Below are 23,108 nucleotides of genomic sequence, written 5' to 3' on the forward strand. Positions count from 1 at the left end.
TACAAATGAATTGCTATGTTAGCATTTGAATAATATATGAAATATAAATTGTAACATAAATATTGTGTTTGGGAGTTAGTGTCCTTTGTGTAACTTTATGAGGAATCCTTTAGGAAGGAACATGCCATTTCCACAAGGTGGTTTTCAACCTTCAGATGACACATTCACAACATTCAGGATCTTGTACATTTACCCAAAGCTGTGACAGAGCTTGCCATGAACCAGGACTGACTGTTTACTTTGGACCCGCAATGCAGGTTTGACAGGTTTGTCTGACATGGAATCTGTGACATATCTACAGTACAGTGCAGTTTGATGCCATGAATCTGTATTAAGTGAAACAAATAGATTTGCCACATGTGTGTATATATGGATACAGTCACTACTACAGATTCTGCTCTGGGCACTTGGCTATCTATTGGAGATCCACATAAACAATAATACAGTCCATCAATACATCTTTGAATAAGCATAACCACCCTTTAAAGGAATGTTGGTATGATGGGAGTGAATGATTAAATATGTATGGGACGTATGGCATTTTATCACAATCAATTGAGAGTAAACAAGACATTAGCTGAGCTTCTGCTGTTCTAAAACTCTAAAAGATGCAAAAGATTTCTATCAAAGTAAACACAAGGAAAGCTTTGAACATCAGTTTATGTATTTCATATTGCACCACATTAAATAAAAAGACATTTTATATAAAACAGTAATTAAGACAATCCCCAGGCACCAATGAAACAGAGTTTCATAAATACTAAAATGCACATCAAGAGACCAGTATTATTTTAAAAGAACACTTGAGTTCTACATTACAAAATACATAAGAAGTTGTTAGCAGTGCACCATTAAAAAGCAAAGATGTGTTGTAATATTTGTGCTACAGTATCAAAGGCAAAGTAACAGGCAACATTGTTTCGCACAATCACATTAGTGAGTACTGAAGATATTAAGACTGCAAAATGATGTTGTTACCATGGGCACTGTGCTTGTAGAGTATTTAAAGACAGCAGTTGTGTATGTAATGTATTTGAAAATAATACGTAATTTCATAGGCGAGTCCACAAGGGGGCACCACAATCTTTAAAATGACCCTTACAGTCAGTCGCTTTATGTAAACATGCAAAACTGATCCTATAAATCCTATAATGAACAACAATGATTGACTATTAACTATTAATACATGAGATAAGCTGAAGCTTCACAATATTTTGTTTCCAGAAACCTAAATCTGAACCACTATCATGCAGTTAAACTGACATGATTGTTATAATGTATAAAGAGTAGGTGTTTTCAACCCTCAAAACGCAACTCACCTACACTACTGAAATAGCATGCAACTGAACGCCTACTTTTGATATATTGCACAGAAAAGGCAATGTGGTGCCATTAGTTTCTTCAGTGTTGACAAGTAGGCTAAAGCATACACTGAAACTACATGATCTAGCCCAAAATCAAAGCTTCATTGAGAACATTCTGCTTAAAAACACATTCAGACTTCAGAGTTTCACATGGAATGTAATAAATATAGAAAGAGAATCTGACAATGAAGAAAATCAGTAGTGTTGCTTTCATTTGAAATGATAAAGAGACCATACCTAACTAACATCATTTGAGATCCATTTAATTGGTTTTCAGAGTTTACGAAGGGCTTCAGAGGGCTTCCCTGACACTCTCCTACCGTGACGCTGTGTAACCGTAATAAAACTGCTCATCAGGCCGAAAGCCGTAAGCCGTGGCAGGACGTGCTGGAGTCACACCCGTCTGTCCATATCCGTCTGTCAAAGAACTGGCGGAAAAGAGAGACAGCCATCTGTCAGCCAGTCATATAACTGCTGAAATACATGAGATTTCAGGTTAATCACAAAAAGCTAACATAAATCATGTTAATGTGCATTTTATTAGGCAATTACTTGTATATATGTTAGATAAAAGGTTATAAGCAACACTAGATGGCGCTCTGAGTCTGCAAAAAAGAGCAAAGGGATTAGAACTGCTTACTAATTATTCCAACCTGGAGGAGTATTCATAAATTAACTATTTGATTTTTAAACCAGTAGAATTATATTAATTTCTTAAGGCAAATGGCCAGTGTATGGAAGCCCATATAAGGGAAAAAAAATAATCCTCTGGAAAGAAAATCCTCATATTATGACAGTCATTATGAGATTAGTAAGATAAGTAATAATTAAAGTAAAAATTACGTCAAAAAAAAAAAAAAAAAAAAGATTAAGAGGTCATAATTATGACTTAAAGGGATAGTGTACCCAAAACTGAAAATTCTGTCATCATTTATTTACTCACCCTCAAGTTGTACCAAACCTGTACGAGAAGATATTTTGAGGAATGTATCCAAACACTGACTTCCATAGTATGGAGAAAAGAATACTATGGAAGTCTATTGGGGACAGAAAATGTTTAGTTACCAACATTCTTCAAAATATCTATTTTTGTGTTTAACAGAAGAAAGAAACTCATACAGGTTTGGAACAACTTGAGGGTGAGTAAATGACAACAACTTTCATTTTTGGGTGAACTATCACTTTCAATTACGATTTATGAAAGTCAATTTCAACTATCGTAATTTCAAATTAGTATGTCACGATTTTGACTTTTAAGTCATAATTTAAAAAAATGTAATCTCATAATTTCAACATTTAGCCCAATTTCACAGACAGGGTTTAGCCTAAACCAGGATTAGGCCTTAGTTCAATTAGGATATTTAAGTAGCATTTATAAATGTACCCTAGAAAAAAATCATTACTGGTGTGCATCTTGAGACAAAACAATGGCATATTTTAAGATATGTCAGTGCAAGCTGCTTTCAGTTAAAACAACTCAAACATAAGCCTTTTCTTGCACATGTTAAAACTCTTCAGATGGATTCGGTGTGATTAACCCTTCCCTGTAAATATTCATACTCTCTGGTTGTATAGTTTGTAACCATCTGGAATCTTTTGATCTGATTTGCTCTGGGATGTAATTAAACAGGTTTACTTGCATATCTTTTTCTGTACGCCTGCTTGTGTACATTTCTCATTCTCGTCACAAATATAATATATATATATATATATATATATATATATATATATATATATATATATATATATATATATATATATATATATATATATATATATATATATATATATATATAATTATATATATTTTTTTTTTTTTCTCTTTTTCCTTGTTTTGTTTTGGTATCTGTATTGTAACTCTGTCAATGTCATCCTTTTTTGTGACATTGTTTGTAAAACATTTAAAATTAAGAAATAAATCATAAAAAAACAAAAAACAAAACTCAAACATGTATTTTAATCTAGGACTAGCTTAAGCCTCGTCTTAAAAACCAGGGGTTTAAGTAAGTTTTTAATCCTATAATTTCAATTTCAATTTGACTTGGTATGACATAATTTTGATTTATGTCATAATGTCGACTTTTTTTTGTCTTTGGCAGAAATGGGCTTCCAAACCAATGGGATCATGTCACATTATATTCAATTATATGTTATGTTATGTTATGTTATGTTATGTTATGTTATGTTATGTTATGTTATGTTATGTTATGTTATGTTATGTTATACGTTACGTTACATTATGTTACGTTACGTTATGTTATGAACACAAGGAGTGTTCACAAATCACAAATGGGATTATGTCAACTGGAATGGACCAGTACAATCTGCCTCTTAATTAACAACACCCACCCATTTCTGGCCTGTCCTCTTAAAACATGGGTTGTTTGTTTTGTCCCTTCCAGCTCCCATAATGCTGTGTTGTTTTTAGACTAAAAACTTCCAGCAATCGGTTACATGCGTTACCCTCTTAACTCCCTGAACATCCGCCCTTTCCGGGCATCAAGCCTGTCTTTATACTCTGAGGGACACCACTGTTGTCTGGGGAAATTTCAGACTTTGTTAAAAGGCTTGAAGAGAAAAAACTAGATGTCAAAGAGTTTGGGTGAAACCAGAGCTTATAACTAACAGAGCAAGTTCAAATGAAAAGGGTTGATTGGAAGGATAAGGCATATGTCTTATAGGCAAGGATAATGTCTTATAGGTCAGATGATCAATCCAAAGAGTGTCCAGCTAAGAGACACGCCAAAAAAGTATGTGTGTGTGTGTGTGTGTATGTGTGTTATGATCATTCTCGCAGTAAATCATTCTTCCCAAAAGGAATGCTGTCATCTTTTCCAGGAAAGCAGAAAAAATTGCATTTTCTGTAAGGTTTTGCAAAGAATGGTGTTACAAATGACTCAAACCAACCTTTTTTTCCCCAATTTGTCTAATCATTTCATCTAAACCAAATCATTTGAGATGGAGATACTGTTTATCCTTGTACTTTCTTATGAAACACAGCCGTTGACCCTTTACACTCGAGGGCCACAAACACAGTGCACTTGGTGATAATCTGAAGATCTAAGGCTGGAAAAAGATCCCCATGTCTGGCCCCAGGGGCCCCAGAGAGTTAACACCGAGGTGAGATCCTGTAAAAAACACCCGGAAACCTCTAAACAGGAAAAAGACAATGTTACCAGTGCCCAAAAATGATTATTCTGTTAAATTTACTCACCCTCATGGCATTCCAAATTTATTTGACTTTCTTTTATGAAACACAAAAGGATAAAAGATGCACTTTTCCATGAAGTTAAATGAGTTACCAAAAAAAAAAATAAATAAATAAAAAAGTGTAAAGCCCCATAAATTATTTTTTAAATTATTTGAAATGATGCAAGCGAATAACAAATAATGACAAAACTTAAGCCACACTTAGAAATATATGAATTTCATTGCATTAAACACAACATACTCTACTGTTCAAAAGTTTGGGATCAGTATGACTTTTCATTGTTTTTAAAAATCTCTTGTGCTCACGAAGGCTGCAATTATTTGATAGAAAACATTATTACAATATAAAATAACAGTTCTATTTGAATATATTTTAAAAGTAACGTATTCCTGTGATGATAAGGCTGATTTTTCAGCAGCCATTACTCCAGTCTTCAGTGTCACATGATCCTTCAGAAATCAGTATATGCTGATTTGATGCTTAAGAAACATTTATCAATATTATCCAAGTTGAAAAATGTTGAGCTCATTTTTATGGGATTCTATTTTTTTCTTAGGATTCTTTGAGGAATAGAAAGTTCAAATGAAAACTTTTGTAACATTATAAATATCACTTTTGATAAATGTATCGCTCCTTGCTGAATAAAAGTATTAACTTCTTTCACAGAAAAAATAAAAATAAAAAATTGACCCCAAAATTTGAACAGTAGTTTATCAAACCAAGTGTTATCTGCAAACCAATGATGCTAGATGTTTTCTCAGAGCTGACTTTAATTATTTAGCCATTTGTTCTTTTACTTTAAACCAACTGGTCTCTATTAGTGAATATATGAAGTCAGTTCCCCTCAAGTTCACACAGGTGTCCCAGCAGAGTAACCACAGGTGTAGTTCATCACATTAACTGTGGACATGTTACATAACGTCTGCCAACAGAAAGTATCCAAAGAAAGTCAAATAAATAAATACCACTTGGTTCAACACTTTCTAACGCACAGATATGTAAACATTTTTGCGTGGATTAAGAGGCCACCATTATTTTGAGGCCACCGTACATTTCCAGGTTAGTCCAGACAATCATGTTTTATACTCTAAATAACATTTATGAGTTCAGATAAAACTGTTGCACTTGACTGCTTTGAAGTCATTTTGACTTTAAAATATTTTATTAATTACCTTAATGTGATTTTTGTCTAATCATAACATTCAAAATGAGGAACCCCCTTTTTTCAAGCAAATGCAGCCAAGAATCTGGAATAACTAAGCATTTTTATGTGCTAAATGAAAGATTGCTCTGTGCTATTCTATAAATAAAAGTGATTCTATTAAAGGGCTTTTAAAAGAGCCGTTCCCAGTGTGTCTGGCTCCTGGCGCGGCGCAGGGGAACTGAGGCTGGATTTCATTATTGTGTTAACCTGGATCTCTAACACCACACGGACAAAATGAAAACCACACTTTCAGGCCGCCCAATTCCCTGTGCACTCTCAGTGTATTCTACAGGTATCGCTTACAAAGAGTTGTGAAAAAAAACATGGCTTCCTCTGCCGCTCCCCTACCACTCGTATTCACTTGCTTCTTATTTTTCAGCGCCTCTTCTGACTTCAAGACAAGCACCTTTTTCGCACAGACTGATGTATAAATTAGAGAGCTCTCTCTGTTGTTGGATTCATTTCTTTTCTTTTTGTTTTTTGGCAACTTATGAGTAAAGACAAACGATCCTAAATGAGAAGTTTGTTTAATCATTTAAAGGGGTCACTGAATTATCATTAATGGCCCCATATCAAAAAATCCCCTCTGCGATCAATGATTTAAATATTTGGAAAAGAGCTCAGATATTTTGCACAATCCCATAACACAAAGTGGCCCACACCATAAATCATTGCATCAAGTCATCACATAAGCGCTTTTCTGAAACCCCTAAACAGTAGGTATATGGCAACTGAAGCAGATTTGGAAAAAGCTGAATAGAGGGAGCTGTGTTTACTCTCAAAGCTGAGGGTATATTACTGTTGGAGGAGTGCTGCGGCCTGCTGGGATGCCGTAGGACCCTTTGACACAGTACTTTTGGGCCCTTCCCTGCTAAAAGCAACAGAACTGGCAGACAAGGATGTGTGTGTGTGTGTGTGTGTGTGTGTGTGTGTGTGTGTGTGTGTGTGTGTGTGTGTGTGTGTGTGTGTGTGTGTGTGTGTGTGTGTGTGTGTGTGTGTGTGTGTGTGTGTGATGCAGAAATAACAAAACCAACAGATCCGCAGCAGCCAGTCTTATTCATCATATTTAAATGTACCTGCTGGGGAAACCCTGTGGTCCTAACAGGTCTCCATTCTGGAAGTCTGTGAAGAACTCGGGACTAATGGCACCATCTGCTGGGATTATTCCATCTGCAGGAATCAAAGAGAAACCGATTATCATTAGGGCTTTTCACACTTAAAATAGTTAACCCAGAGTCATTCTAAACCCTGGGAAAAGGGAATCCTGGGTTATCTTGCTTCATGTTACACACTGCTCATAATGTACCCAGGGTTAACAATTAATCCTGGCTATTCATAAACTGATGTTTTACATTGTACATTCCTAAACCCTGGGTTAACATTCTTATTTGCATATTTTCAGTGTCAGTGTCATTGATTGGATAAACGCAGCAACGCAACCCATTTAAATAGCTTTAGCATTGCACATCCTGTACTATCGAGTTTATACTGAATGGAAATTTCGGACTATAAAAAAGGTAAGAATGAAACAGTCTCTTCTTCACTCAAATTGTCACGTTTTCTGACAGTATTTGAAATTTTTCTTCTCAAATGAATTTACTGTGCTAACTTTTTTTTTAAGTGTGAAAAGTTCCTTTACCCAGGGTTAAAAGTGGTGTTTAGAAGAACAATAACCCGGGGTTAAGCGCAGTGTGAAAAGCGTTACTGGCACTTTTGTGAAAATACAAAGATAAATCACAATTATTCCAATTCCAAAATAGTCATCTGCAGTTATTATTAAAATTCTAAATAAATTAGAATTAAAAAATATATTTTATAATAAATATATAATTATTTATAATGATAAATTATAATTAATTTATAATTATTAACATTATTATAAAAAAAAAAAAATAAAGAGTGAATAAAAGTATGTTTTTAATATATTTCAAAAAGTAACTTATTCCTGTGATGGTAAAGTGGAATTTTCAGCATCATTATTTTAGTCTTCAGTGTCACATGATCCTTCAGAAATCATTCTAATATGCTAATTTGTTGCTCAAGAAACATTTCTTACTGTAATCAATGTTGAAAAAAATTGTGCTGCTTAATATTTTTGTGGAAACCAGCATTTACTTTAAATAAATATCTTTTGTCTTTACTGTCAATTTTGATCTTTTTAATGCTGAATAAGAAAAATCTTACTGACCCCAAACCACTGAATGGTTTCAAAAATTAAAACAACCTATTTATAACAACTACTACTTAAAACTGCAGTCCGCAACTTTTTTTGTGTTAAAAATTTACAAAAATTATATAATGAGAATATACAACATGAATCCATTTTCCAAACAGTGTTTTTGTCTTATCCTGAATCATTATGGTACACTTATAATAAGTGTTTATATTTGGACTATTTCAGACCAGACTGGTAGGACTCGCCGCAGAATATCACAGTAACTGCGTGACCCGCCATAGAAAAGTAGATCCGGCTAGAATGTTCCTCCGCAAGACGCGTGCAGTTCTGTTTATTAACCGCTAGAGGGACAAAAATCGTGGACAGCAGCTTTAAATGCAGCTATATTTCTTAAAATCTCTGCCCAATATAACCTGCACTGTAGAAGAGGTCAGGCCGTTCCAGGATGTCACCATTTTGGAGGAAAGGTTCTCCATCGTCTCCATACATGAAAGGCTCTGCCTCATCCATTTGCCGGTTCTCCACCATCTCCAGCCACTGAGAGTTATGCCAGCGGAACTTCTCACTCTGGATCTTCTTGCCCCACTCCACATCATATTCCTACAGACAGAGACAGCATTAGCGCAGGACACAGAAAGGCTCTGCCTGTATTGCCTCGCTGCGTGTGCCATACTGACGATGTAGGAGGAATCAGGTGTGCTGTGTTGCTTGGCAGATGGATAACATGGTAGCTGTTTATTTTAACTCTACAGGGACTGAGCGTAATAAAACCTCTTTGAGGTTGGTGGAAATAGCTAAGCTAAGCAACCCAGCCCTCTGATTAATCATACCCACACGGGGTGGAAGGCCTGGGGTTTTGGTGGCCACCTGAGGGACAGGCCTCAAACAGGCCTCATTGTCACCGGTCCGGCCCCACCGGCATGCACAGTGACACTTTTTGCTAGGTCACAAATTCATCATTGTTAAGCATTAAAGGCACCACATGCTGCACTCCCATGGCCAATCAGAGCAATGAATGTGGTCTGATACCCTGGCTAATCAATCTTAAAGTAGCTGAGCTCATGACGTTACAGAACATTTGGATCTGGGGCAGGTTTGGGTGTTTCATAAATAAATGTGGTGAAAAAAAATCTTTAAGCGTATCCAGAAATAACATGTAAAAATGAATTATGAATGACTTTACTGGTCTGGGTTAAAAACCACTGCTACAAAGGCAAAAAGCTTGGGTACAAAAAGACAAAATAAGAAAAACTTCAACAATATTCATCACAGAAACATATTTGTATCGCGTGTATGTAAATATGTGGTATTCAGCAACTAAGTGACACTAAGCAGGCGTCTTCTCCTCTCTCTTTGATGTGGCTCATTGCTTTAATGGCCCTTTCCGATCATATGTATGGAACACTTCCCTTGGCCTCAAGACCAGCCCTAATTACATTAATCTGAGGCCTGCAACAGATCACATGTGACAGAGCAGCTTCAGAACAGCTTATACATTTAACCCACTAGCAATGGTGTTCACCTAATAGTCTTTCATGTCAACTGACCCTGACTACAAACCGTATGTGCCATATTTATCTTTAACAATGAAGTGCTGGTTTTACTAAGTAGTGTCAAATTGACATTCTATTCAACGATTTCCCTCTTGACTTGCTCAAAAGAGGTGCCAAAAAGCTTGGACCAAATCTAAAGCAAAAACATCAGACCACCAGCTTAAGGTAAAGCAGATTCATACTCACAGCAATAATGTCCAATGTATTGTCACACACTTTGCGTATTTCTGCATTTTTGTCGTGCATTAGGTCAATAAGATATGCTGGAGCCTCTGATAAGATAACAGTCAAAGAGAAAAACTGAAAGAGAAACCTGTTGACTGAACAACACCATCATCATCAGGCTTTACAAGATGAAGGATACGGGTTTCTTTTATAATGACATCTCGAGTGGCCTGGTGAAATACCATTTGGTAAAAGACGTACACAATCTGACAGACAAACTCATCATCTTCTTGCTGGGCTGAAGATGGAAAGAAGAAAGAGATTACCATTTTTCTACTTCCACAAACATATGTCACAAAAAAACTTTTGAAACAGGCACTTAAAATGTTTCCTACCATTCAGTAGTTCTATTAGAGCAGGAATGATGCCGGATTTGGCCAACATTACAGCACAGGAGTCATCCATGGAGACCGTGCCAATCATAATCACCACCTCCAGAATGAGGTCATCCTCTGCAGAGCCTTCAGGAAGTAAATAAGGGGATGTCACATATCTCAAGATCTTGAAACCAATATCCTCATGTATTTTTCGTTGTGATGCAGAAAAGTAAAGTAGATTGACATAGACCTGGTTTGAGGTGGTCTTTGAGATAAGGCACCAGGTTGTACTCCTTTAGCACAAGTTCCCAATCAAGATCAGGAATGGTAAGATTGGAAAGAGTGCCCAAGCACTCAATCACAAACTCCTCTTCTTCCTTTAGTCCGATCTGAGCCGCCAGGTCTCCAACATAGTCCTCAAACAGATCACATGCTTATTAATTTTCAATTGAGTTAACATCAATAACCGTCTCTACAACAAACTTAGCAAATGTCATTAGTATGGTTGAGTATATTCTCTTTTTCTCTGACACTCACAATGAAAAGATTTTTAGATGGTCCATCATGCTGAGATATATTTCGGATCATCTTCATCATTAAAGGGTCCTTTAGTTTCAGTGATCTCTTCATCAGCATCTTCAGACCATTGCCTTGAAAATAAACATGAACGTAAGCACGAAGTCTGCTCTTTGCGGTTTTTGGTTGTGCATTCGTATGTATTCTTACCTTCACACATAATCTGGGCATTCCTTTTGTTTGCAGCCAGGTTAATGCAGAAGGAAATGAGCTCAGCATCAATCCTCTCCTCACCACAATCAAACAGCATCTTCATTACCTGCCAAACAATACACCATAAACATACCAGAAAAACAGTCATAGCATTTGTAGGGGGTTACGATGGAGTCTGGTTGTTCCAGTATCCAACCTAGTTAGTTATGTCTACTGTCTAAGACTAATCTAAATGGAAGATACTTCATAGGAATCAACTTGTTGTGCCAGTAAGCATGTTAACAATAGCACATTTATTTGAAAGCAGAGGTTTCAGGATTCACTGATGATTATAAATTTCAAAAGAACTTTATTTGAAATAGAAATCTTTTGTAACATTATAAATGTCTTTACAGTTACTTTACTGATCAATTTAATGCATGCTTGCTGAATAAAAGTATTAATTTCTTTTTAAAAAAGTACTTATTTTATACATTAAACCTAATACTAACTTTGCTCGTGTTCAGATGGTAAAGAGAAATATTTTGTTTGCAGACATCACAATCATCCAAGACAGTTAGCAAGTTTCAGTCCAGTTACCTCATTACCCACTTCAAAGCTTCAAGCCCAAGTGTGCCCTTCTTTCCTAAAAGATCCAACTCAACAAAGTCAGCGAACGGCTAGAAGTCCTGACCCACCTAGAACTTTAATCAAACCCGCCTTTGTCCCACAAAAAAGCTGACAGACCTGAAACATTTTTCCAAACTCCCGCACCCAATTTGTAAGTCTCCCAGACGTCCAGGGGTTCCTGATTTTCTCAAGCGGATCCTAACTTTAGACACAAACCTTACATGTCACTCTGCATTAGCTTGGGTAACATCACCACACCCCGGGCGGAACAGAGGACCGGACTCTGCTACCTAAGGGGACGGTAGGGGTCCAGGAAGGGAGTGTAGGGGGGAAGGGGACTGGGCAGAAGTCCAGGCCTGGGTTGAAGTGGTCAAGGGTTGTCAACATCGCCCCCTGACGTTAACGATAAGCAGGAGGCCCGGAGAGAAAGCTTGGTCCGTGAGGAGGCAGCGGTGAGTATGCAAAGCATACAGTCCCATACTGAGTATCACATAGCAGCCGCCCTGCAGCCTAAATCACTGTGGCTAGACTTACTGGCACCTGCCCTGCTTTCACATGCAACATCCAGTCACCCCACCAAAACCTTGGTAACCCCCAGCCTGCAGCCACCATATTACCATCTCTCTAGTCACCCAATTTGTCAATGAAGGGTCCTTCTATTTCCTATTTACTTAAATTTTAATATTGGTTGATTATTCTGTATAACTGAATGATAACTAATCTCTAACCTGTTTCAGTAACCTGCTTTAACTTTGAAAAAGTAATCGATTTGTTTAAAGCTTTTTCACAATACATAGTAATGAATACAAAGCAGCCTTCTATTACAAAGTCAAGGGTGAAAGTGACAGAAGGAAAAGCTCTCTATTGTACAGGGTTCTCACACCTTTTGACAAATGAATTTTCATGACTTTTCCAATTATTTGTGATCAATGGACAAAGATTAAAAATTAAAATAATTAAATATTGCACTTCCAAAGAGCAAATTCTAACCTATTTTTAGATGTGAAAATAAGAAGACAAACCTTCATTTAATAAAGAAATTTAAGACACACTTTAGTTTATGGTCCAGTTCTCACTATTATGTTTTGTTTAGGTATTGGGTAGGATTAGGGTTTTACAATATGGTCATGAAGAAGAATAAGGCATTTATGTGTGCTTTATAGGTACTAATAAACAGCCAATATCCTAATAATATGCATGCTAATAAGCAACTAGTTAATAGTGAGAATTGGACCCTAACCTAAAGTGTTATCGAAATTTCCATTACTTTTCCTGGTCTGGAAAGCAGCAGTACTGTCTACACTGAATGCGAAGCATCACAATGTGTTACAGAGAGTAAACTGATGCTCTGTTCCATTTCTGAAGTGGAACAACAGTGTAGACACGGTGTGAGAGAGTGGTTATAGAGCTCTCCTGTCCCCTGCTATAAGCTCATGCTAATGCAGGCTGACTCTCACCTGTGGAATGCAGTCCGTGTAGGCAAACATGGACTTGAAACGATCGTCCATGCTGATGTGGTACAGAATGCACATGGCGATCTGTCTCTGCGCTTCGTCTCCTGAAACACAAATACACACAAGCCATGAATGGACAGACACGCACTCTTGAGTATTCAAGGTAGCCAGAATTACACCTCTTTCTTTAATAGGGTTAGCAGCAGGATACTGATAATGCTTTCTGGAGTATTTGATTTCTGAGTCACAAGTATCACAATATTTAGTGGATCATGCCAGAATTTGTGTTCAAGATTCACAGATTCATGTCATAAAGAACTAAAGTGTGGAATTACACAACCATAGACTTTTTTTGGCCATTACTGCAGACCTACACAAGTGTTCAAACGTTTGGGGTCAGTTTTTTATTTCTGAAAGAAACTAAGTTTAATTCAGCAAGGATGCATTAAATTGATCAAAAATCAAGTCACCTTTATTTATATAGCACTTTATACAATACAGATTCTTTTAAAAGCAGCTTTACAGTGATAACAGGAAAATGATTCAATGATGCAAACATAATTCATTTCATAATTCATTCATTTCTAAAAGAAAATAGTGTCATTGTTCAGCTGATGTCAGTTCAGTGTTGATTCAGTTCTGTTGTAAAGATCAACAATTATTAAATTAATTCATTGAATCTATAAAACAGTTCTACAGAAAACAGTGATGTCATCGTCCAGCTTCGTTCAGTTATCATCAATAGTGTCAGTGCAGTCAAATCAATAATATAGTTGAATATTAGGTGTCCCCAACTAAGCAAGCTAGAGACAGTGGCAAGAAACCCAAACTGCATCAGGTGACAGAATGGAGAGAAAAAAAAAATCCTTGGAAGAAACCAGGCTCAGAATGATTTCTGAAGGATCATGTGACACTGAAGACTGGAGTAATGGCTGCTGAAAATGTTAACTTTGCCATCACAGGAATTAATTACATTTAAAATATATTACATGTAAATACATATTAAAATAGAAAACAGTCATTTGTAATAAATGTAATAATATTTCACAATATTACTTTTATTGTATTTTTATCAAATAAATGCAGCCTTGGTGAGACTTCTTTCAAAAACATCAAAAATTTTACCAACCTTAAACTTTTTAATGGTAGTGTATATATAATGAAAGCAAATCTGCAAGAATAACTTTGTTAATATCTGCATTTTTTTTTAAAAGATTTGTAAGTCTGTATTTCAGATCAGAGTGATTCTGACCCTGAGAAAGCACAATTTTCCTTTACAAAGCAGACCAAAACCTGGACCTGGTAAGAACCTAAGCCTCCGACTTAATCAAACAGACAGACACAGACCCCAAGAGAGGGAAGAGGGGGTGGGGACGGGTCGGAGCCGGCCACGGACCCTTTAGGCAAGGTTATCTCAGCCTATTGGAGCCAGATGTGCTCCCAGAGACCCCTGAAAAGAGAAGGGCTTCTCCATTTAATTGGGGAAAAAAAAGGAGGAAGCATAAATTTTACTGCCATTAATAACTTCAAGCCAAGCTGCTCTGCACCGCTAGCGCCACGATTGGCCCAACATATGCTTCTCATTAGTGAAAGACACACACGAGCGTACAAACGAGCTCTAGCGCACACTCAGAGGTCAAGCGCAAACACACACACGCACACCCTGAGTTAACGCCTCGGCCTGCACGTTGGGAGAGGAAAACGGGGGATCCTTTATGAGGATGGAGGAGAAGGGCCTGTAAAAATGTTCAAAACAGCCCTGGAGCCTGGGAGAAAAAAGCCCATTAAAAATTCATTATCCTGTTCAGGGTGCATTTAGTGGGAGAGCAGGAGAGCTAAACTTCAATTACACCCCAGTAAGATTTAAAACACCCAACTGCCATAAAAGCCACGGCAGCCAGGCCTTCAGGCGACCAATACAACCCTAAATGCCCATGTCCTTCAGAGTTGATCAAGACATTGAGCACAGACACTAATGGTAAACAGTAGGATGGGTCAAGATGGTCAACCAGTCATCAAACAACTGATTAGTTAGGTTGATATATCATATATACACTAGGGGTATGTATTATATATTTGTATTAAATATATATATTTATTATATAAAGGGTGTAACAGTTAATGTACTCATACCAAACCGTCAAGGTATGGATGTCACGGGTCGATGAATGAAGTCAGGCTATAGTTGGTCAACACTCCAGTCCAGAAGGGGGCGCGCATGGTAATGCACCTCTGTTTGTTAACCTCCACAACAGGAAAAAGTGCAGAAGACAAAGGACAGACAATCTATGCATAGATATGTTTATGTGTAATCTCTCAACCGGTCTTTCAAACGCAGAAAGACATCAATAACACAGCTTGAGAATATCATCTCACGTAGCATACATTTACCTCAGGCAAGTCATTTAGTGTCCACAGCATGTTACTTCACTAGAGAAATTAACTCTAGAGGGGACCATTTCACTAAATATCAGCACGTGTTCATGATTTGTTTAATCTTTGAAGAGATGGCTCAGCCTGCTACATTAGCTACGCCCAAAACTCTCGCTATTGGTTGAGATAGACAGATAGACAGATAGACAGATAGATAGATAGATAGATAGATAGATAGATAGATAGATAGATAGATAGATAGATAGATAGATAGATAGATAGATAGATAGACAGATAGATATAGACAGATAGATATAGACAGATAGACAGATAGATATAGACAGATAGATATAGACAGATAGACAGATAGACAGATAGACAGATAGACAGATAGATAGATAGATAGATAGATAGATAGATAGATAGATAGATAGATAGATAGATAGATAGATAGATAGATAGATAGATAGATAGATAGATAGATAGATAGATAGATAGATAGATAGATAGATAGATAGATAGATAGATAGATAGATAGATAGATAGATGGTGCCTGGGAGGCTCATTGTTTACACTTTTTGGGGAGATAAACCTATGAATGGCATACTAATATTAGTCAATGAACAAAAAGTTAGGAGAATGTAATTTAACATTAAAAACTCTTACATACTTATTAACTTTAAGAACCAAAATTACATGAGATAATAAGTGAGTTTTTGCTTAAAACAAGAAAAATATCTGCAAATGGTATAAAAAAAAGAAAAGTGAATTAAGTTTATTTTTCTTACCATTTTGATTTTGTTTTGTTTTTTGTTAGAAAACAGGACAAGATCTTAAGTAATTTTGCTTCTCGAGTAAATGTAGCTTGATTTAAGAATGTTTAGATATTTGTACTGCAAAACAAGACAAAAGAAAATCATTTTTTGCAGTGTGGAATGAGTTGTCGATTAGTGGGTTCTGGTTTTAAAATAAATTATCAACGAAGTTCTTTCATCTTATCAGGAAGGCCATGACCCTCAAAAAGCGTTTTCTGGGAGGAGCAGATAGGAGCTTTACTCGGTGCACTCTGAAGATTCATGAGGCATCTGCAATATTCTGACAGGACTGGACGTCAAATTCTTACAAAGCAGACCAGATAAAAGCAGACGTTACACACACCTTCTTCAAAAAAAAAAAAAAACTTACAAAAACATTATATCATCCACACTAGTGAAAAGAACCATTAGATGTTGGCAGCCAGTCTAAAGTGGTCATAAAGAATGAGTAGTTGTATGTGTCTGACGGAGAGAGAAAATCTCCATAAGCTGCTAAATGTGGACTTCCCTCGTGCTGGAAGAACAACATTTACTTTAGAACTGAAGCTGTTTTTTTAACAAATATATTACTTTAATTGCATGGGACACATGACACCCCCCTGAGGGCTTGCAAAAAAACACATTGTTGGTGCCAAAGGCAACCATGCCTGTATATGAAGTTCATGCACGAATCGTGTTTTGTTTCATCTCAGGAAGTGTTCTTTGAAAGACAGGACAGAGCCAGGCTGTAACTGCTTTATGAGGCTGAGAAACACTTGCATCCTTAAACACAATATAAACAACTGGTAGACTGACCATGACTTCTGCTGTCTCAATGGTTGTAACTCGGCTTCTACAAATCTGTCAAATGGGCAATTAATTTGTCTGGAAGATAATTTGAAATCATAACCAAGTGATAAAATAGGCCCAAGAACCAACATGGGTTTGAATCCGGAGTGCAAAATTTCCTAATATAATTACCCATTTCTTCCCTTCTTGACCAGTCCTCTCTCTACTATTCGTATATATAAAATAATAATAAAATTTTTTAATAAAATAACTAAATCAAATGTCAATAATTTTATTATTTCATTAACATAGTTTTCATTAACATTTGTTTTTAGCTTCAATTTTGTCTCTCTACTATCTATTTATTTTATATAACTAGATAGCAGGGGCAGTTGTGGCCTAAAGCCCGGAACACACCAAGCCGACAGTCGGCTGTCTGGCAGTTTTTGTTCGTCGGCCGACTAAGTTTTCTCAGTGTGTTCCGCACCGTCGGCTGAAGTTGGTCCTCGTCGCCTTTTTTTCGACTGATTCGAAATGTTGAATCGGCGTCAGAGCAATCTGATCATTCTGATTGGCTGTTCAGATACTGCCACCTGCTGGTTCGGAAAGGCATTTCATCTCACGCAGGTGCAGAACTGACGTGCTACTTGGCCGTCAGCTGTCGAGCGTTGGTTTGGTTTGTCAGGCCAACTTTGGACACTGACGCTGCCGATGTGAGCCAACCCAACAGTATGCTTTCGTCACCACTAGTTCGTCGGCATCGGTTGGTGTGTTCCGGCCTTAATAGTTAAGAGTCAGACTGGTAACCCGAAGGTTGCGAGTTCAATTCTCAATACCGGGAGGAAATAACTGAGGTGCCCTTAAGCAAGGCACCGAACCCTTAATCGCTCCCTGGGCGCCACAGCAAAATGGCTAATTTTGATAAAATAAAATAAAATAAAATGTGTACATCTAAAAGACTTGCAGGAATCTTACCTAGCAATGCAGTGAGTCTGGGCAGAAGGTCCACCTCCACCATCTTGCTGCGAAGGCCGGTGTCAAAGGAGAGATTAAGGAGGAGGCGAAGAGTGACGTTCAACAGATCTTCATGTTCACAGGGCACCAGTTTCGCCAGCTTCTCTACTGTATCTACCTCAGCCTATCAAAGAGAGAGAGATGATTGTGATGGAGTGTTGTCAGAGGCTGTTTTAAGGTCAGTCAGTCAGTTCTCTTGGTCATGTGCCTGTGGCTTTGCTTGTTAACACATCTGCCCGCTCCAGCTGTGGTCAAACACAGCCACAGACGGACAGCCCAGCAGAAATGTGATTCCCATTAAAGCCACTGTTCGCAGCCTGGAACCAGTTTTCAAATCAAGCCTTCAATGTTAATTACTGCCTACATCCACAACCTTACATTCACAGTCAGTTTCAAACAACGTGGGTACGATTGTGCAACCGTCATCAATGGATCGAAGTGTTCAATTAATCATACGAGAATGTGTTATTGTATAGCATTTGTCAAAGTTGTAACAATCTTTGCTCGGCTGCCTTGACAAATGTGACAAATGCGTTTAATTTACAAGATTAGCTGATTAATGAATCCAAATAAATGATTGCCAAAATAACCTTCATTCTAGGGTTAAGTGTGTGATTGGTTACAGGTGGAGGAAGTGTGGGATAAGTGGTCGACTAAACAGTGCAGCTAAACTCTTCAAGTAGTACAGAACACTATATAAGTAACAAGTTATGAGAACAGGTGTGGCTGATTTAGGAAGGAGAGAGTAATAATAAGAAAGTAACAACTTGAGGTGGTGTAGTCTTGTGGAGTTTGATCCTGCAACCTTTTGGTTGAGCACAGCATTTAAACACCCCATGAAATCAAAACAGGAGTTTTGTGGCTTATTAGTCCATGCTGGTAAGCTTTTAGGGCATCAAGGGCACAAGCATACTCCAAAAGTTAACAAAATAAGTGAGTCTTTGGATAAAAGTATTAAAAGTATTGCTCACCATGTCATTTTTATTCTCTAAGAAGATACTGAGCTTCTTGAGGAAGGACACCACCAGCACCAGTAGCTCCTCACTGTCTCTGTCCAGCGTTTTCACTAAAAGGTGGACAATGTTCTTGTTCCTCATCTTCAACTCTGTGCGGGTGTCCTCAGAAAGATTCAGCAGCAGGTACAGAGCCACTGATGACATAGAAACACAACCGCTTGGCATGATCAACCATCTTTAAATCTTTATTAGTAAATATTGTAAGAAATACAGCGCTTATTTTTCAGTTCAAACAAGATTTTTTTTAAAAGGAAATTAACACTTTAATTCAGCAACAATCCATTAATCGCTTCAAAACATTAAGGTCGAACCACTGTAGTCACATTGACTAGTGATGTTTTTTCTACTTTTCTGGACCTTGAATGTGGAAATTACATTGCTTTCTATTGAGAATGAAAAACCTCTTGGATTTCATCAAAAATATCTTAATTTATGTTCCGAAGATGAACGAAGGTCTTACGGGTGTGGAACGACATGAGGGTCAGTAATTAATGACAGAAAGTTCATTTTTGGGTTAACTAACCCTTTAAAGTGAGTATTTCTTTAGTAGTGTGAAATTTCTGTATCAACAGAATTGTAAAATTATTATTTTCAAAATGATTTCCTTGTCTTCCATTGGTCTGAAAATTACACACAACACCTATAAAAACACTGATTTTAATATTGTATAAAAGAGTACATATTTAAATCTTCAGCCATAACATCAGTAAGTATCAGCCAAAATTTCCATCTGAGCCTGACTAGACAAAACATCTTTAAGATGCAAAATTTTGTGGATATGTGGGCAATAATGTCTTCTACCTCTCAAAAGTTGTTCCTGCTTGGTCAGCAATCCATGGTATTTCTTCAGGGCTTTCTCGTACTCCTTCTTCAGGTTCTGATTGTCTGGGTCATCATCCCGTTCAAAAAGTCAAGGACCTTTTCTATTAAACCCTTGTGTTCAGAGCAGTAATTAAAGGGCAAGATTTTAATTAAAACATAACACCCATGCCCCCTGACCCTTGGCTTGACTTTACCTTTGCCCTTTTTCTGACATCCAGTCACCCTTTCACCTACGACCCCACACACACACACACAGACACACACTACATGGAAAGGATATCAGCCTTCTTTTTCTTCTGCAGTTCGTCCTGCCATAGGTCATAGCGCTTCAGCTCATGCTCAATTATGCTCATGCACAGCGCGCCGATCTTGTAGTGAGTGATCAGGCCGTGGAACTGGGAGAAACTGGAGATAAAAAGCTTGTTTGTCTAACCTTCGCCATGTATCCAACTATGCCAAAATAAAGCCTCAACCCATGTCAAACACAGTCGCTCACCAAGAGTATGATGAATGTTAACCAAACCATTGCGGACTTCAGCATAATAACATCGGAAGGGCAGAGATTCAAGATCTATTCTAGCTTTCACATTTACCTAGGGCCTCGCTTTTCATATGAGTTCTGACAGCAGATGATGTGTCATATTATGATAGGAGTATTTAGTATTATGATTCTCAAGAAAGAAAATATGTTCTCCTCATGGCACAATGCTGCATCTCAGCTCTGTGCACAACACTCATCAAACTGAATAGTGAGTCTTGGCTAGAGCCTGCAGATGTGTAGCTTGCGTACCTGGAGAAGCAGAAGAAGACGTAGATGATGGTGGTTGCCAAATCGACACTCTGCTTCCAGTCTTCCCTCAGGACCCGGGCCAGCGCGCCCAGAGCTGTCTCTGCGGGAGAACAGACAAAACACTAAATGCTTTCATTGCTCATGAAAAGAACACATGTTGTGAATACAAAGTGACAACAGCTTGAAATATGTGACTGCTTTTGAATATAGAGAGTATGTTCTGGTCTGTAAGGACTACTGGGAAAAGAAAACACACTTGTGAAGGAAAAAAATGCATTGTGGGTAATCTCAAAGGGCACTATGGTAGATGCTAAAGGGCAAATATTTGGAGGAAAGTGACAGAAAACAGGCTGTAGTACTACAAATATTAATAAAGACAAATAGGGTAAAGAGATCAGACACATGAGAAAGCTATCAGAGATGGCAAAGACCTTTTTGCCAAATGGATCCTGTTTTTTATCCTGTCTTACTCCTGTTTACTATGAATGACATTAAGTTTAGTGTGAAATATTATACTGTATGAAATTTACACTACCGTTCAAAAATTTGGTGTCCGTAAGATTTTTTTAATGGTTTTGAAAGAAGTCTCTTATGTTCACCAAGGCTGCATTTAATTATAATCAAATTAAATTATAATTTAATAATCAAATGACTTATAATATAGTAAAAACAGTAATATTGTGAGATACTGTTACAATTTAGATGTTTTCTATTTTACTACATATTATAATGTAATTTATTACTGTGATGAATTTTCAGCAGCCATTACTCCAGACTTCAGAGTCACATGATCCTTCAGAAATCATTCTCATATGCTGATTTGATGAGTCATACGGGTTTAGAACAACATGAGTTGACAGTATTTTCATTTCCATCCATTAATGATACAGTCTTACATGAGAGCAAATCAAACCTTTGTTCCAAGGCAGTGGAAAATTGTATAACTACATGGTAATGTAAATGCATTTGAACACTAAATGTAAGGCTATTGTGGAAGGTTTAAAGATAAAACCCTAAAATGTGTAAAAATGAGTCATTCCGGTGCATGTCGCACCATTCTGCAGCAACTCCTCCAGGTTGTCAGGGTTACGGGCCAAGTGGAGGATGAGTGTAGCTCCTCTAATCTTCTCAGGGATGTCCTCATACAGGAGCTCAACATAGTCATCTATGCTATTAATGTTGGCCTCCTCATCCAGCTACAAGACACAAAATGTAAGATACGGCATTAGTTGAGTCAAAAATTAATCTTCAACCAAAATGTATTAAAAAAAGAAAGAAAAACTATTACGTGTCAAGATAACAGGAGTGACACAAACATAATGAAAACAAATGCATCTTCATTTCAGCTATACCTCCATGCCTTCAAAAGGAGTCAGGTCTCTTGGCTTGATCTGTTTCTTCTCTTTCTTTTCTGAGTAAACAAAATAATAATAATAATAATAATAATAATAAAGAATCAGTATCTAAAGCACTAAAGCATTATTTATAATATTTTTACCCAAGTATTCATCTCTTACCGGCAGATTTCTTGCGGTTCTGCAGGTAGAACAATAACTGTTCCACCTCCGGAAGTCTGGAAGCGGAAATCAGTCTACATTCCTCCACTACCTTCCGTGCTAAAGACGCAATGTCTGTGTTGGAATTCAGGCTTTTCAAACGAATTCTGCAAACGTAAGAGGAAATAATTATTATGAAATTCTACCACGGTTATAAACACAATGAATTTGCCAAATATCACGATCACTGCACTCCATATACATGAATGATCTTACATCTTCTGGCACTCCTTGCGTTCTCCTAGCATTGGGTCTCCCATCTCGCCCAGGATCGTGGCTTCCACTTCATACTGGACAACGAGGGCTTTTTCTGTGGGGTGGACATCTAAACTACCACCCTTATATTTCCTGAACACAAAATATTACAACAATACAGATTATTGATTATCTTATGTATATTTACATCTTGTTTGTAATCTATAGCTTATGATGCTAACAGTAGTACCATAATATTTACTAGTAAAAACTAGTGTTTTTCCAGATATATTCCATGATAGTACCATAGTATCATTCACACCTTGGACTCGGAGTAAAATGAAAATATCGTGGTAAATTAAACGCAAAATATACAGCCAAAATCCATATTACATTTATAGAAAACAACATTTACAGGCACATATGGTGTTTTATGTTGTGTTATGCTCAAGCTTGTATCAGCTAATGACTGTACCAGGCAGAGCTCGCGTGCACATCACACAAACACTCACCGTTTTAAATATCTGGCGTCGTCCGCTTGCATTGCTATCCGTATATTAAGGTAAATAGACCTGTGCTGTTGATTTCCGTCAGATGTTTTGACGTGTATCTAATGTTTGGACTGCTTCATCGTTTCAGTTCTGACAGGATGCTGATGTTTGTGTTGCTATGGGTGTGTACTCTTTTCGTGAACGAGCGACGAAGTAGAAATAGGCGTAAGAACCTCTAGCGCCACCTGTATATGTGGAGGTATGTTGAAATGAGCTTCATGTTCATGCTAGATTTTGATTTGTTTTTAATGTAGTCAGATGGAGGTGTCCTTTCCTGAACGCATTGAGTATGTGAGAAAACTTGAGAAATCTCGCTTAATGTATTAATTCTTACCATTAACCATTAAATCTTACCATTTACAATTG

The 23,108-nt window shown here is 37.3% G+C and overlaps 1 protein-coding gene across 2 annotated transcripts; it reads right to left on the reverse strand.

Moving 5' to 3' along the window:
• Positions 1 to 375: 375 nt before the first annotated feature.
• On the reverse strand, positions 376 to 22,873 carry kifap3a (kinesin-associated protein 3a). 2 transcript variants are annotated; one of them, XM_067384107.1, is made up of 20 exons: positions 22,704 to 22,873; positions 22,213 to 22,344; positions 21,958 to 22,103; positions 21,793 to 21,851; positions 21,495 to 21,636; positions 20,441 to 20,540; positions 19,931 to 20,055; positions 19,630 to 19,728; positions 18,784 to 18,962; positions 17,774 to 17,936; positions 12,846 to 12,946; positions 10,777 to 10,885; positions 10,588 to 10,700; positions 10,301 to 10,466; positions 10,069 to 10,194; positions 9,873 to 9,971; positions 9,695 to 9,780; positions 8,369 to 8,555; positions 6,856 to 6,949; positions 376 to 1,792 (listed from the first exon to the last, which is right to left on the reverse strand). In XM_067384107.1, the coding sequence occupies exons 1-20, from the start codon at positions 22,733 to 22,735 to the stop codon at positions 1,681 to 1,683; spliced, it is 2,370 nt and encodes a 789-aa protein (XP_067240208.1). In that variant the 5' UTR covers positions 22,736 to 22,873; the 3' UTR covers positions 376 to 1,680. The 2 variants fall into 2 exon arrangements, with proteins under 2 accessions (XP_067240208.1, XP_067240209.1); XM_067384108.1 differs by having other exon boundaries at positions 1,704 to 1,838.
• Positions 22,874 to 23,108: the final 235 nt, after the last annotated feature.

The sequence above is a fragment of the Chanodichthys erythropterus genome, chromosome 4 (assembly GCF_024489055.1).
Source record: "Chanodichthys erythropterus isolate Z2021 chromosome 4, ASM2448905v1, whole genome shotgun sequence".
Classification (NCBI taxonomy): Eukaryota; Metazoa; Chordata; class Actinopteri; order Cypriniformes; family Xenocyprididae; genus Chanodichthys; species Chanodichthys erythropterus.

Coding starts and splice junctions, on each gene's coding strand:
- kifap3a (XM_067384107.1), bottom strand. CDS start 22,735: ATGCAAGCGGACGACGCCAGATATTTAAAACG. Junction 21,852..21,957: donor GAACCGCAAGAAATCTGCCG/GTAAGAGATGAA, acceptor TTGTTTACTCAG/AAAAGAAAGAGAAGAAACAG. Junction 1,793..6,855: donor CCACAGGGTTTCCCCAGCAG/GTACATTTAAAT, acceptor CTTTTCCGCCAG/TTCTTTGACAGACGGATATG.